This window comes from Anopheles ziemanni, chromosome 3 (assembly GCF_943734765.1).
Source record: "Anopheles ziemanni chromosome 3, idAnoZiCoDA_A2_x.2, whole genome shotgun sequence".
In the NCBI taxonomy this organism is placed as follows: domain Eukaryota; kingdom Metazoa; phylum Arthropoda; class Insecta; order Diptera; family Culicidae; genus Anopheles; species Anopheles ziemanni.
In genome coordinates this window covers 33,323,737-33,338,681 of record NC_080706.1, presented here as the reverse complement: position 1 = coordinate 33,338,681, position 14,945 = coordinate 33,323,737, and the positions used below count along the sequence as shown (strand labels likewise).

The 14,945-nt window shown below is 46.4% G+C and overlaps 1 protein-coding gene across 1 annotated transcript in view; it reads left to right on the top strand.

Moving 5' to 3' along the window:
* The first annotated feature begins 4,335 nt into the window (after nt 1-4,335).
* LOC131287774 (uncharacterized) overlaps nt 4,336-14,945 on the top strand; it is a 39,738-nt gene continuing 29,128 nt past the window's right edge. Inside the window, exon 1 of the mRNA XM_058316856.1 lies at nt 4,336-4,679. Coding sequence (XP_058172839.1) covers nt 4,435-4,679 — 245 coding nt within the window. The 5' untranslated portion in view covers nt 4,336-4,434. The remainder of the gene's footprint in view (nt 4,680-14,945) is intronic.

Genomic DNA, 14,945 nt, shown 5'->3' with positions numbered 1-14,945 from the left:
TTTGTCTTAGCGAAATACCAAAAAACGAAACAAGAAACCTTCGTACCTAGCAACGCAAAGCAGGTAAAAAGATGCCACTGTTTTCCATTCCGCTGCTCGGGCGCGCGCGTGATAAGGGATAAGAATATTATTTATCGTCAAAATTATGCCGTAAATTGTCGCTGAAGGTTTGCGCGCGTAGATCAGCGTAATCATGGCGGTATGATGGAAAGGAAAACTTGATCATCAATCGTAGGACCGGTGAAGGTTAGGAGAAGCTTAAAAAAAAAATAGGTAGAAAAGCAAAAAGTAAAACAAGCGAAAATCATTAACGACGGTTGTTGCATGCAACGAAGAATGAATTGAATTAAATTTAATTAGTTTTTTAATGTTTGTATCCTATAGCCTTGTCTAGAGAATTGTAACAATTTCTCTTCTCAGGGGGGGTTAAGTTTTATAATGATCGGAATTTCATTATCTTCGGCTCAATAGCATTCGATTTTCTTATTTTTTAAGCTTCGTATACCTCTCGTAAGCCTCTAACAAAGTTCTTCTTTTATGATGCATTACATTTTCGTTTCTTATATTTCAAAGGATACCAAATTCCTTTGACTTTTTTGAATTGGTAGACATTTAACTACATTGTTTTAAACTCTTATGTTTATTCGTAGTCAAAATATTTATCTTTTTCAAATAATTTCTACTTGAAAGTTTAGTTGGGAAGTTAGTGACACCATTTTACAATCTCCAGCGTAACATCGGAGGAAAACTGCTTTATGTTATAGACAAATATTGGATCCCTATACCCCTACTGAACTTTTAAAGTTGTTTATCGTCGACATATTTAACCCTTAAAATCATTTATGATCATTTAGTGTTTCTTTTATATTTTTTCCATTTTGCCATTCGGTTGAAATGCATCGATCAACATGGAAATCTCCGCTATCCTCTCAACCCGGGACTTAAAAAAGGCCACAGAAGTAGCGGTCCAAGGACTCGCAAATGATTTACTTGCCAAACGACATTAGATGCAGACGGTTGCCCACTGCTTACCCTTTTTGCCCCTTCGTTCTGGGACTTCCCCAGTCTCTTTCTCTTTCTCTCTCGCTCTGTGCCTCTCTTTTGTCCGGTGCGCTTACGATAACGAACTTGGCACCGTTCCATCCAACATTGAGTTTCATTGGGCACCGATCCGGAATCGGATTGGCAGCGCAAGAAGCGGGTCATTATCGCCTTAGTTATGGCTTTTCCCGCATTGCTAGCCACCCGCTACGTCGATGTGGCTGCGTCAGGGTCACACCAGTGGCCCGAAAGTGGTTGCCTCGCGCCGGATCAACCGAAAACTCGTTTTCCGCTTTCGTCTCGCGTACTAAAGCCAAATAAACCGGGTCGCTCTTCTGCACTTGGACGCAGTAGGCTTTAAATTGTTTGCATTTTTTCCCTATCGTGACGTGAGACGAACTTCCTTCCTTCGCAAATGGTAAGATTGGGATAGAGGAAGAGAGAAATAGAGGAATAGAGAGGATGAAAGTAGAATAGGGAGAGTAAATGAGATGCTTTTCACTTGCATCTTCAACATTGCTTCTATTCGGTGGTGGGATTTTTGCTCTCGATTCCCGCCCGAAGGCTTTTCCGCGCATTCCACTAACGTGGCGTGGTGTTTGTATGCATCGGCAAGAGGTGATCGGGGTGGTGTCATTCTAGCGGGTCCCGGTGACCTAGTTCTGCCGACCCGAGCAGGCACAAATATAGAATGCCGCCGATTACCGGGGTTTCCTCGAAGCTCCCTCTGGCAAGTGCACTGGAAAAGCGTCAACCTGCACCTGACACTTTCGAGTGCACAGCGAAACGTTACACCGCGGATGGCAAGTGGCATCGGTGCAAGCACGCGGCATACATTGAGCGCGTGTGCATTCTTGTATTATTTTTCCACCCTTCCGCTTCCCCGCACAACGCGCTGCCAGGTGAAAGCAGGTTTGTTTCGGGAAAACGCGCAACCCCGGTGACATGTTCCGGTGGCGCACGCCATCATGGAAGGGCAGAAGCGCTCACGTGCTGTCGACAGCGAGTCACCGACGGCCCAGCGCAGCGCCCTGTGACTTCGGTAATGATGTTAAATATTGATTGAGCTATTTTAACCGAGCACTTGGTGGGAAGACGTTCGCTTCGATGCAAGCGCCACTCCTAAATTAGGTGCATCGTGCGCGCCGTGAGGTTTCTGGCCACAAACCACCACACTGAACGGTGTGCAAGTATGATAGCTCGTAGCGATGGCGGACAGGAGAATGTAAATCGACTACTTTTCATAAAATTTGTGTGAAAACGGTGTTGAGCGGAGGAATAAATTTCAATTACCCTCTGGAACGACTAACCTACGATGAAGCTGATTGGATATTTTTCAATAGAAAGGATTATTACAACGAATAAAGCGAGTTTGCCAATGTGTTACTTCGCATTACAGGGGTGATATTTTCCACTTTCATGGAAATGAACTTCAACAATATCCTTTTCTACCAATGTAGGTCAAAGGAAAATAAAAACGCTGCACTGAAATTTGACTCGTGATTACAATGCACTGTTTGTGGAATAGATTTTAATATTCCATGCATTTATTCAATTCGTTTTTCCATTTTTATCCCTTTCTATTTTGCATATCCGCTTCATTATTTCGAAATGAAATTGATAGATTTAATCATAAACCTATTCCACCGGCGAGTTTGGTAAACCGATTTCCACATTTGACGAATGCCACCGTGCACCGTTTGATCTTCCCGGGCAGGATGTATTTTATGTTTCCTTTTGGCTCCCCTCGCAGTTACACATTCACCTCCTTTTGCAACGCCCTCCACACTACAAGGCTTTTAGTATTAAAAAAACCCTAAACCCCCCACCCCGTCAATGTGAAAAACTGCACGACCACCGTCCTTCCGGTGCAAACAGTGTTGTTTTTAATACGGCCGACTCGTTTTGTTTGCCCTTCTTCCGTTCACTTTCCATCCGTTCCACACAAATATGTCACTTTCAGCGCGGTTTTTGTAAGCCACAGAATGAAACATCAAAAACGGGCTGTTTGTTTTCACCCGCCGTTCGACGACCGACCGGGTTTGGTTTTTTTTTTGTAATGCTTTGTCAACGCCATGATGGTGGGATTTTCATTTTATATGGGGAAAAAGGTGGAAAGGAGGTTCAATTTTCTCCCCGATGCGAACGGTGAGCTATGGTTGGTTCCGTTTGGGGTCGGCTTGTTTGTTCGTTGTCCGCGGTTCGACATGAAAGCCGTGATACATTTGGACGCATTGGTTTTAACGTCAAACCGTTCGAAAAACCAGCGGATTGTGAATGACGATCGGAACGAATGGCAGTTCGATTGGTGAAACGATAATTATTACCCTTGATGCGGAGTGGATTCTACCAGAATGTTTTTTGTTTCCATTTTTCCTTATGTGGCTTCTGATTCTTTTGAATCCCTGTCGGTTTGTAATAGATTAGCGAAGTAATTAAGCTCCCAGGTCGGAGTAACACTTGCGGTTGACAGTTAATCGTTTCACCATCAAAATGGAAAATGCCCTGGGAAAACGGACATAAAGTGCGCGATTTGCCTAGCGTTCCACGTGGATGGTATTCTGTGTTTTTTTCCCCAACACTTAATTGTTTCCGGGCGGTCGTTAACATGTGTGCCGTTCTTTCTCTTTCACTTCGTTACGCTTTGCAGGATCTAATGAACTTCCCAACCGGTTTGCAGGTTGCGAGCCAACAAATAGACACCACCATCCCCCCACTCCCCGAGCAACGAACGTAGAGGTGTTGGTGCGGCAGTGCGTTTCGGTCAACAGACTTACCTTAATTAATTTCGAACAATAAACGCACCCAAGGGCGAGCAACCGAGGTACGAGAATCTGTGCGTTTTTCCAACCGGAGAGAGGTGAAAGTGCAGTGCGCACGTGTGTGTGTGTGTGTGTGTTAGAAGGGGTGAGTCGGACGGGCCACAAGCCACACCACGATGGAAGGGTTCCTGTCCAACTCCGGCGGTGCTGAACGTGATGCGCGGTAACGACTTCCACCGGAAGTCTCCCCCCCCCTGCGCACTCTACCCTGGAGGCTTGTGCGACGTCCATTACGGTTCCGCTTCGGGAACGTGCCGGAAAGGATTTCGCCGTTACTATGTGTGTGTGTGTGTGAGTGAGTGAATCGGTACCACAAATGAGTGCCGACGAACGGAGGACTTAGAGGCTGGTGCGGTTTCGCTCGACTCGCTGAAAACAAGCCATGGCCGCCCGGTTGGCAACGCAAAAACCGGAAGTGAGCTCATACCCGTCCCCGTTCGGCCCGGCCGCCGCCACCGCGGCCCTGCTCAACGAAACGCTCGTGACGGTGGCGTCGGCGATTGCGGCCCCGACCATCACCACCACCATCACCAGCGCCACCACCGCCGGGCCCGTAGCCGGACTACCCACCATGGCACCGACTTCCGGTGGCAGCGAGGAGCCCGGTGGGTTCGGGTTCTGGAACGGAACCACCGAGCTGCTGGCGGTGAACGCGACCGAACGCACCGCGTCGACAACAATCGTAGAACCGGCCGATCGGCTCGTCGAGCTGACGGTGCTGTGCTTGAAGAGTCTCATCTTCGGATCGATCATCATCGGGGCTGTGCTAGGCAATGCACTCGTTATCATTTCGGTGCACAAAAATAGGAAATTAAGGTAAGATGTTTTTAAAAATGGTTGATGTTTACTTACAACATTTCATTTTGGAAGGAAATATTTGTCTCTAAATGAAAATCCCTGCTCCGTTTTGATTGCTCATTTTGGTTGGATGGCGTACATTTCAACTTTGTTTTTAAACGAAAACACCCTGGAAAAGGATCGCTTCCCCTAAACGGGCAATGTTTTCTTAGCTCATCTAATGAAATTATATCCCAATTGGATTCAACCATCCGAAAACGAGCACAAAACCCACAATTTTGCAATTGTGTTTTACTATCCATTTCGACTCCGACGCGAGCTTTCACCCGCGAGTAATGAACGTTCCAGAACAGCTTCCTCCCACTTTGGGGCAGACAATCTCTCCCAAGTCATTCCTCCGGTTCGGGGGGCTTCGTTATGCATGCATCCTCCAACCGCGCTCCATACGTACGGCTAAGTAGCGTCGTTTGTTTTACTTGCCGAAGAAAACTTTCTCCATCATCATTTCTCTTCGCTTAATTGATATTGAAACTTCTGCTTTCTTTTTCTACCCGCTTCCCTTTCGCTATTCCACTTTTGATGAACCCACTTGCTTGACGGAGAGCTTCCGAAAAGTTTCGTTGATTTCGATTCGCTGGAAAGCGGGTGAGCGAGCGAAAACAAATTACTTAGCAGTTTTTTTTTTTTTGTTGTCGTTTGTGGCCAACGGGTCGGAGAAAATGAAGCCAAAAGATTAAACGGAGAGCAATGACAGATTATCATAATTTCCCCCCCAGTCGCAGTCGTGTCTGGTAGAGGAGGCGGGCTCATTGAGCCATCCTAGTTTACAGCGGTTTAAGTGCTCACTAAATTTAGGCTTCCCCGCTGAAACCGGGCCTATCGACTTATGGTAAAATAAAATGTTAGCACACCCTCCAAGGGTCCTTTAAGTGAAAATGTTCTGTTTCATTTCCATTCGGCTCGCATTCGAGTGTGCTGCCGGTGTTGCGATCGATGGCCCTCCGAAACGCCCGCGTCCGATTTACTTTATTTGTGCGAAGAAGCATATTCGTTTGCAGTGCGTTCATTTGCATTCATTGCTATTCGATTGCTTCTGCAGCGTCGTGGGTTGTTGAGAGTGGAAAGAAACGTAGGTACATGTTTTACTATTCATGATCCAGCAGGGTGGCAGCTTCAGTCAACGGGGTTTACGAGTAGGTTTACGAGCTGGGCGATTATTTAGCATGAAACGAAACCCGGCGGGTTCGGGTTTGAGAAGGCGGCATCGCAAAGGACCTCATCGAACTTGTTTGCGTTCTTTTGCGCCCTCTAAACTAACCCCGTTTCTATGTTTTCCGAAGTCGATCGATACGCAGGAAACTGTGTGGCACTTCATTCTGCAACGAACCCCAACCCGGTTGAAGAGAGAGAGAGATAAAGAGAGTGAGGGAAAAAAGATAAAAAGGATACTCGAAGGTAACCCTGCTGGCCTTGACAGCGTAGTTAATTTTCTCCTGTTTCCTGACGGCTGAAAAGGGCTGCGGGCTATGGAAATCGGGTTAAAACAATTTCCTAAACGTAGCCGGTTTTATGGACTTTACTTGCATGGACCTGTCGGTTTCAAGAGTCAGCTTTGGACCCTTAAAGAGGTCAAAAACGCGTACATTTTATCGGCGATGGGAAAAGGTTGAGATCTTAATTCGTTGCGCTTGGTTTTAGTATACAATGTCACGATTTATGCGCCAATCTTGTAACCGATGTCGATATTTTCCATCCAACTGTCACTATTAGAGGCTATGAAGTGAGCTTGTTTCTGTCTCCCCCCAATCGACCTCCATCGCGTCGCCAGGGGGGAAAATCAATCCCGGCGGGAAATGAAGTCATGTTCTGAAACGAATCTCTGCCCCCTCCTGCCTCTCCTAATAACGCGGAAAAACAATCAGCGGCTCTCCGGCATGATTGACGGCCGGCTAAAGATTGTGTAACGATGTCGACCAGCTTAATTGATATTCGAGCGAAACCAAAAATCAATCGACGCGACCCCGGGTTGGATGAAGTGGAGTTAGCGTCTGGGGGGGTGGTGAATTTAGTGGACACTGGTCCAAAGTTGAGCCAACCAAGGTTGGCCACCTGGCGCAAATTGGAGGCAAATACCATTTGACAGGTAATTGACACGCGTAAGCCTAAGCCGGCTCACCTTTTGGCGAGGCGTGAATAATTTGACAGGATACGCTTTCGAGACGGGCAACAGAAAAAAAAAACAATTTCCCTTCAGGGGCACGTGAAGGGAAGTTTTCTTCCTATTTCGTTTACCTGCGTTACACCAATCCATCCCGGAACGGGCCTCGGGATGGGGAAAACATCAAACAGAATGGCGCGTTGATTTATGGGTTCCACCTCTTGCCCGCAGTTACTTTCTTCAAGAGTGCTTTTTTCTCACACCTTCTGGAAGAAAAAGAAGCACACAATATGTTATTACCGATTGGTTTGGATTTTGCGACTTCGACATTTGTGCTGCCCCGAAAACCGACACAAACGCAAACGCTTTTGTTGCCCTTGATTGAGCCGCAAAGAAATCCGGTGGAGAGAGTTCCGGCGCCATTTTCGCCACCCAGCAATGGCGGTTAAAAATAGGAACTTCAAGAGGTGGAACACATTTCAATTATGCTCCACTCCCGCCCGGCTGTTGTATGCTGATGCGTTCATTTCGAGTGTTTATGCTACGTTGGAATGTAAATAAATAAATACGCGAACGCCTTCCGTTGTGGTTTTGCGATTGTTTCGATCGTCGATTGGCGAAAATTTCGCGGGATTTCACCGACGAAGAAAATGCCTCCAACCTTCTCGACGTTGGGCGTTTGTGTGTTTGTGTTTCCTCCTCGCTGGCAGGCTTTCAAATATTCAGCGCAACTTCAGGGAAAATCGATGAGCCAAATCAGAACAGAATCCCTTCGGGTTCAACCAACGGTTGCCGGCTGGGCAAAACCGAGTTTATCGTTGCTTCACAAGCATCTTGAGCCCGATCGCCAAAAGAAGTGTTGCATCAGAAGCATGATGTGGAAGCATAAATCAATAATGTGCTCAGAGCTGGACTTGTGGTTCAATTAGTGTATTGCTTCGTGACTCCCCCGAGGGAGCCTGGGAAAAAGCACGTAAACGGTGCACTAGCGCAGTGTGAGAGTCGATTTGTTGCGCAAGGGAAATGCTAAAAAATGTATGGAGAAGAATTATCGCGAGGTCTGGCACGGCTGGAAATGTGCTAGGCTGTTAGTAGGAGGCACGTCCTGCAATCGACCGGTTTGCTAGCGGCGCAAAATGAGGCTCCGTACGCCGTGATGCTACTCGTCAAACATGGCTCGTTTGAAAGTTTGATCGATCGGAGCAGCTCAACGCTTAGACCGGATCGATGGATACCGCAGTCAACGTTGAGCGTGTGATGAATATTAAAATGATAATTTCGGGCACAAATTACGCCGATCCCCCAGCGAACCATTTCGGTGTGCATCGTTGAAAATGTGAACAGCACTAGTTTCTCGGTTTTCGGAAGGAAATCAGACGAAGGGTGGATGGAAATCCATCCTCTGTAGCACACAATACCTCAAATATTGATACTTCGCACCATGCTTTTCTGTGACGTACGTCAAACAACAACAGTTGGGAAGGTTAAACACCAACAGTTAGGAAAGATAAAATCTCTCTCTTGAACTCCGTATTTTCACACCCGCTTTTAGTGGTCAATCAACGGACATTAGATAGACTACTGTCTGCTGTTCATTCTCAGTAAGGGTGACAGCTCAAGGTTGCTCAACATATCAGGTGAGTTCAGCTCGATGAATTGCTTTGAGTTCACTTGAATGAAACAGCTTTTTAACGAAAATAATAAAAATTGACATACAATGAACGTAAACAAAAATCAAGATTGATTGCCTAAAATTTCCTTCAATTTCCTAATGGGGAATCAAAGCAATTCATCGAGATGAACCCATATGGTGTGCTGTCGCCTGACAAACCAATCTAGTCAATGAGGTACTACGCCATTTGTATCCCGGAGAAAATTCCAGATATTGCCATCATGAGTTTCTACATCGACAAGACGATAGTATTGGCGGTGTTGAAGCGAAACAAGCAAGCTCGGATGAAAGCATTCCTGACGCACGAGGATGCGATGTATTTTAACCTCAAAGGACCGTTCCCAACGATTAATACAGCTCAAGCCGGAACAACATCGTCGTCTAGCACGCTGGAAAAATTAAAGCATGTAGCACCGACCAGACACTTGGTGATATCTTTTCGAAAGATGATTGAACCAAACAGTATCGGAAAATTATGCCTGATAAACATACAGCCTCATCAGATGTTTGCAAACTGCAAGACTAATGAAATCACTTACACCGATGACTTGATAAAGGCACGACTTTGGATTGACTCGCTGAATCGGAACCATCCCTCCTCGACGCCGGTAGGGAATATTCCGTTAAGTGCATTACAACAGCTTCATCGACTCCGAGATGTTGTTTGATGGTGACACCAACTTTAGTTACCGTTGTGGCAATACACCCAGAGTCTGGAAACCGTAGGCCGAAGGAGTACTGGAACTTTCTGGGCAAATATTGCAATCTTACCAGCTCAGAGGGCTTGCAGCTCTTCGAGGAATTTCTACTGAATGCCTTCGAGCTGCAAGAAAAAGGAACAAAGCCTGAAACGCTCTGCGCTACTGATACCGGAAGGTACCGATGGTGATGCTAAAAGGGAATTGGCAAACAGGAGTGATGACCTGCCGCTCAAGCTGGCATAGCTCGGATAGAAAAAAAACATGGGTGATCAAGGGTTGAAGCAACTGATGGTGGATGCTGGATCTATTCTGACCTCCAAGCACCTTTCCGCTCGTATCGCGCCTTCCAAGGTTTGCAATCCTCGACGAAGACGATCCCCAAAAGCGAAGAACGAAGTAACTAGAGCGAGGACGAAAATGTGAGCTGTACCGACTCGGAGAAGGAAGAGGACCAGTTCTTCACGCCCCTGTCGAGCCCGCAAGATTGCGTTGGACTCGAGATATCCTGTGGTAAACGTTGATTATTGGGAAGCAACGAACAACCAGGACTTCGATGTCTGGAAGGTGTTGGAAGGCATCGAGTTCGACCACTATCGACATGCGCTCGATTGGAAGACCGAGATGTGTGAATACATCAAAAGGTTTATGACATTAGCCGGAAGAGTTGTATGCGTTATCACGTCTATATCAGTATATATAGATTACGATTTGTCAAACGCTTACACCTTGAATATTTGTTTGTACTTATCCAATCAGGCTCGGAAAGATCCGAAAGTTAGGTTTAATTGAATATCCTGCTCAACCTCTCGCTACAGAATATCTATTCCGAGTTGTTGAACAGTGAAATACTAATTTTGGATATTAATTTGAAAACAGGACTAAAAGAAACAGAAAGATTGTGTAAATTTTATCAAACACTCAAAAAGGTTCGTTTTTATGATCCGTTGGAAAAGGTGCCTTCTAATCTTTTTTCTTGAATCTCATCTCTTGTCCGTCTTGGAAAACCGCTTGTTTTGCGTCGTTCGTACACACTAATTAGTTCTTGTCTGAGTTGTTGTCGCCAGGTGGTTCCACTTTTCTTCATCATGAGGTCGCAAACATCTCCGGTACACAACACAATAACGTGAACATAAGAAAATGCCCGCTGAGGCAGATCGACCGAGGCAGACAACCATCTCGAGAGACACGAAGGCATATTGGGAAGCTCCGAGGTTCGCCAGACCTAAGGAAATTTTCCTCGTTTTTCGGCACACCCAATACCCCTCTGCCACGGCGAGACACAAACACGCACACGCCTGTTGAACGCGCCTTAAAGACTGTTATCCAACAAACAGCGCGCTTTCGCGTTGACGTGTGCGAAACTGTGATTAATTTACAGGCAACACCGTGCGCCATCTTTGCGTCCCTTATGTGTTGCCCTCCCCCCTCCCCCCTCGAGGGGTCGATAGGAACCGTGATGACTGACTGAAGGGTTGTGGATTCGGTGGTGGTTTCTGCGGAACGTGGAATGTTCCCGGTACTCGGAAATGTGACTCCACGCTTTTTAAGCCGGTGTCGATGACGGCGAATAAGTTTTCTCTGTCCTTGATGTGCTCGACGCGGTAGACATTCCCGAACTCGTGTTTCAAGTGGTTCGTGTTTCCATGTTAGGAGGATTTTGAATTTAATTAAGCGACGTAACCTCGTGTTTGCCCCTAACGAGTGTTTTGACGCATAAACTTTCTTTCGTATCGCAGAGACGAAATAACTTTCTTTCGACTCATTTCGTTGTTCTGTTGAATGTTTCACTTTCTTTTTCAACTTCTGAAATACAATTAAAATAATTGTTTCAATAGTATGTCTGCTACAGAAAAGGTTGTTGACAACAAATTGCTAATGCTTCACGCATTAAAGCATTTGAAAAAGTTAGACATCGATTTCTGAAACACATCCCTATCCCTTTCGACGTTGGCGATCTGTTGAGCCGTAAAGTGGATCGATAGCGGATGCCAAGGGTCCCATCGACTATACCATGCAATAGCGCGCAATTTGCCGGCCAGTGTCGCAGCACGGCCTGAAATAAATAAAGATCTACGTGCGACGAGAGGAAAAGCTGCCCTCCCTCTCGATGCTTAGAAGTCGTGAAATTGGTTACGGTGAAAGCGAAAGATAACTCAATTTCGAGGGCCGTGAAATCGACCTGCTTCGACTGTTGATTGGATTCTTTGGCACTCCGCTCTGGATGGCTTCATCCGGCCACGAAAACGTGGAAAGTCTGGTGGAAAGCGTGGTGGAACGGGTTTGCCAAAACGCCCGCCCACCCTAGCGGTCGAAATCGATGAAGATGTGGAAAAAATTGATTTCATTTGCCTTTCCCCCGGGGGCACGCACACACACTACCGGGCACACGCGATGCCAAGGCTCACCGAGCACCGTTGAACCGGGCCGACCTGCCTTACTTTTCCGAATAATCCTTTAATTAATTGTAATGGCGTTTGATTGTGCCGCCGGTTTTCCTTCGGCATGATAATGAAGGAGCATTCATTTCCGTGAAAGCAAGCTAAAGGGCTTAGAAGATGTCATAATGGTAAACGAATATTTTTACCGTACTGCGAGAGGTTTGAGCCTAATTTGATTGGTTTGTTATTGATCGAGAATTAGATTTTCCCCGAAATAACCGATGGTGGAAGATGACATAAGGAATTGCGAAAGTTATCAAATTACAAAAGTGGATCAAAACGGAATCCAGTATATGTTTATAAAAAAGATAGATAAAATCATTACGTAAGTTGTTTGATTATAAAAATTTGTTTCAGTTTTGCTTGCAAAACTTGCTAAACTTTTCACATTAAAGCTGGCTCTATTTTGAACACATCTTACCAGCATCTTTAAGCTCGTTAGCCAACTCTGTGGTGGATGTTTCGGCAAACCCCGGCATTCGGGAGAGTTAGTCGATCAAATTGCTGTTTGGTAATTTTCCACCTCTAGAATTCCTCCCGCTGAGCCTCCCTCCGATCCAGGAAAACTTAAGAATGCTTTCTCAAGTCAATTTCGTACCCGAACGTCTGATGAAATTCGATCGGGCTGTACACTTGCTGGGCTCGAGAAACTGCCCGTAGCCCTCGTGGTGACGAAGGAAAGCGGTGGGGATTTCCCATTGGCCGCGTTTACTAAGCTTCACTCGAACGACGAACATGTGAAGCCAAGGATTTCTTGTTTGCACGAGATACGAGATCCGTTGTGTTTCCTATCAGTATTGGTTCGACGAAGGTTCAAACTTCTCAAGGAGGAGCAGTACGAAGATGGCTTTTGATGATTAATTCCTGGTTCCAGACAACATCTGCCGCTGCGGCCGGCCATTCCCCCACTCTCCCTCGAAAAGTCACCGCAAGTCGACCAGATAAGAGCCTCGGCTTCGGCCTCGGGACTCCGGGGCGATCGAGTGCAGCGTACGGTTTGCAAAGTATCGCATTTCCAAGCACTTTCAGGTTCATCCGGATCGACGGATGTCGTTCTGCTATCGATCGCTTGTACGGCACAAGGTCGGATTGTTGGACGCCGGTTCGTCGGAAGTAACCGGAATCTTCTTGAGTGTGCAAATGAGCTCGGGTATATGCTTCCCGTTTGGGTAAATAGAACGCACCGTCCGGCGTCTCGAGTCTTGGATGGGAAAATGTGGAACCGTCAGCAAATAATGAGCGGAAAATACTCAGTAGAAGGTGAATAAACATACGTAGCGACACACTCACACACACACACGCTGAACGGTGTGTTATCGGAAAGTTCAACAGATCCTATCCAAACAAGCCGGGGCGTCGTTTATGGCACTGTTTGAGTAGCTTGACTTTCTCTCCTGGTTTGGCCTTTACCTTTTACTTTTGGATGACTTACATTGGGTAGGAAAAAGTATTTGAGTTTCGTGAAAGAAGCATCGATTTTTATAGAAAAACTAAATTTAAACGTTTCAGAACGATCACACCGTTGAGGTGTTTATTGTCGTGACGACGAAATCCTCTTGAAGTAAATAAAATCCTAAATCTGATTAAAGCTCAGTTGTGTGTTTATTTAGGTTGAATCAGTAGCTTTTTCTGAATAAAAGATTAGCTGAGTGAAGAAAGCTTTTGCTTTATTTGATCGTCTTCAAATCGTGTTTTCGTATTTCAAGTGTTTTCCACATTGAGTGATGTGTTCACAATTTTAAGGATCATCCTTTGACGTCAATGTGATAAACACATTAACATGGAAAAATTCTTAATCATTGTTGAAATTGGAATATCGTTTACATTCTAGAAACAAGCTTGTTCAGCTTTGTTTGAATCCAAGCTATTTCACTCATTTTTGCCACTTTCCAACATCCCGCCTACCTTTAATCAGACGAACGATTCGAGAATTGAACAAAAACAACACCCAAGCTGGTCATACACGTTGGAAAATGTTTTACCATTCCGTGCAACCGTTTAGCATCCCGTCCAATTTGTAGGCGGCTCAGCGAGCAGATTAATATTCGCGCATTACACCATACATGTACACTCGGTCCGGCCGGTCGAGTTACGAAAAGCGGGTTTTCCCAGGCCAACCGTTTCCCCGGCGAATCCCGGTTGTACTATTTGTTGTCTGGTGGTGTTCTCTCCCTCTCTCTCCCTCACTCTTTTTTATCGTTTAAGGTCGTGTGTGGTAGTGGACCGTTGTTTGCACTAATTGCAGCGGACCCTTTGAAAGGAGCGATCCGCAAAAAGCGGCATACCGACTCTGAAACCGCAAGTTCTGTTTCGAACATGTCGGCTTGTGTAATCATTTGGTCGGGGTTTTGTTTCCCCCACCTACCATTTAACCCATGCATGCACATTCGCTTCGGAAAAGCGCCCCAGGGTGAATTCGCAAAGAGTAGAACCGTCGGACGTCCTTGAACTATGGAAATAGTTAGCTCCGGTTTGGGCGAAAAAAGGGAACGCAAGTGGTGGAATTGGACCCCTCGTACAACTCCCAAGTGGTCGTAAGCGTCGCAGCGGTCTGTGTGACCTTTACTTCATCTTCCCTCGTCGGGCGCGTAAATTGATTCCATTTGCTGGAAAACCAAAACGCCGCGATAAACTTGAATCGAAGGACACGGCTTGCGATGAAACTACTGCTTCACCTTCCGCGCGGGATTTATTCTGCGCGACAAAGCGTGATGAATGGTCCTCGGAGTTAATCGTCACGATCGCCTTCTCCGTCGTCCGTTGAGGGGAAGTCATTACCGACGCCATTGGGACGATTATTCGTACCCTCGAACGGTTCGCCTGGTCCGGAGAAGATTTCCAACGAACGGAATAAGCTACAGGCACGACATAAAACCGTCGTAACCACGCGCGTTACCCTCCGGGGTGCAACTAACGTTACGGAGCACGACAAATTGTCCAAGCCAGGCGAAGAAAAACATACCACCCCCCGTCCCGTGGAGGACCCGGGCGGAGAAAAACGACTCGCCTCAACCGACTGCAACCGGAAGGGATGAAAAATACAACGCGTGCGTTTGTCGCACCCCGGGCGGAAAGGGCGCACCATTTGTTGGCGTTCATGCTTGCGTCCCATTTGCTGCCCAATTGTTTCAACACCCTGAGACTTTTTCCCCCTCCTCCGGCCACCATCCCCTCCCGGGAGGGTGGCAATTGGTAGCGCCAATCAGATGTATTTATTTTTCCATCAATCGTCGCCCTACACCGGGGGGTTTTGCGCCTTCCGGTGTGTGGTGGTTTGAAATGAAAGGAAAAGTTTTCCGGCTGCCGGTTTGTCGC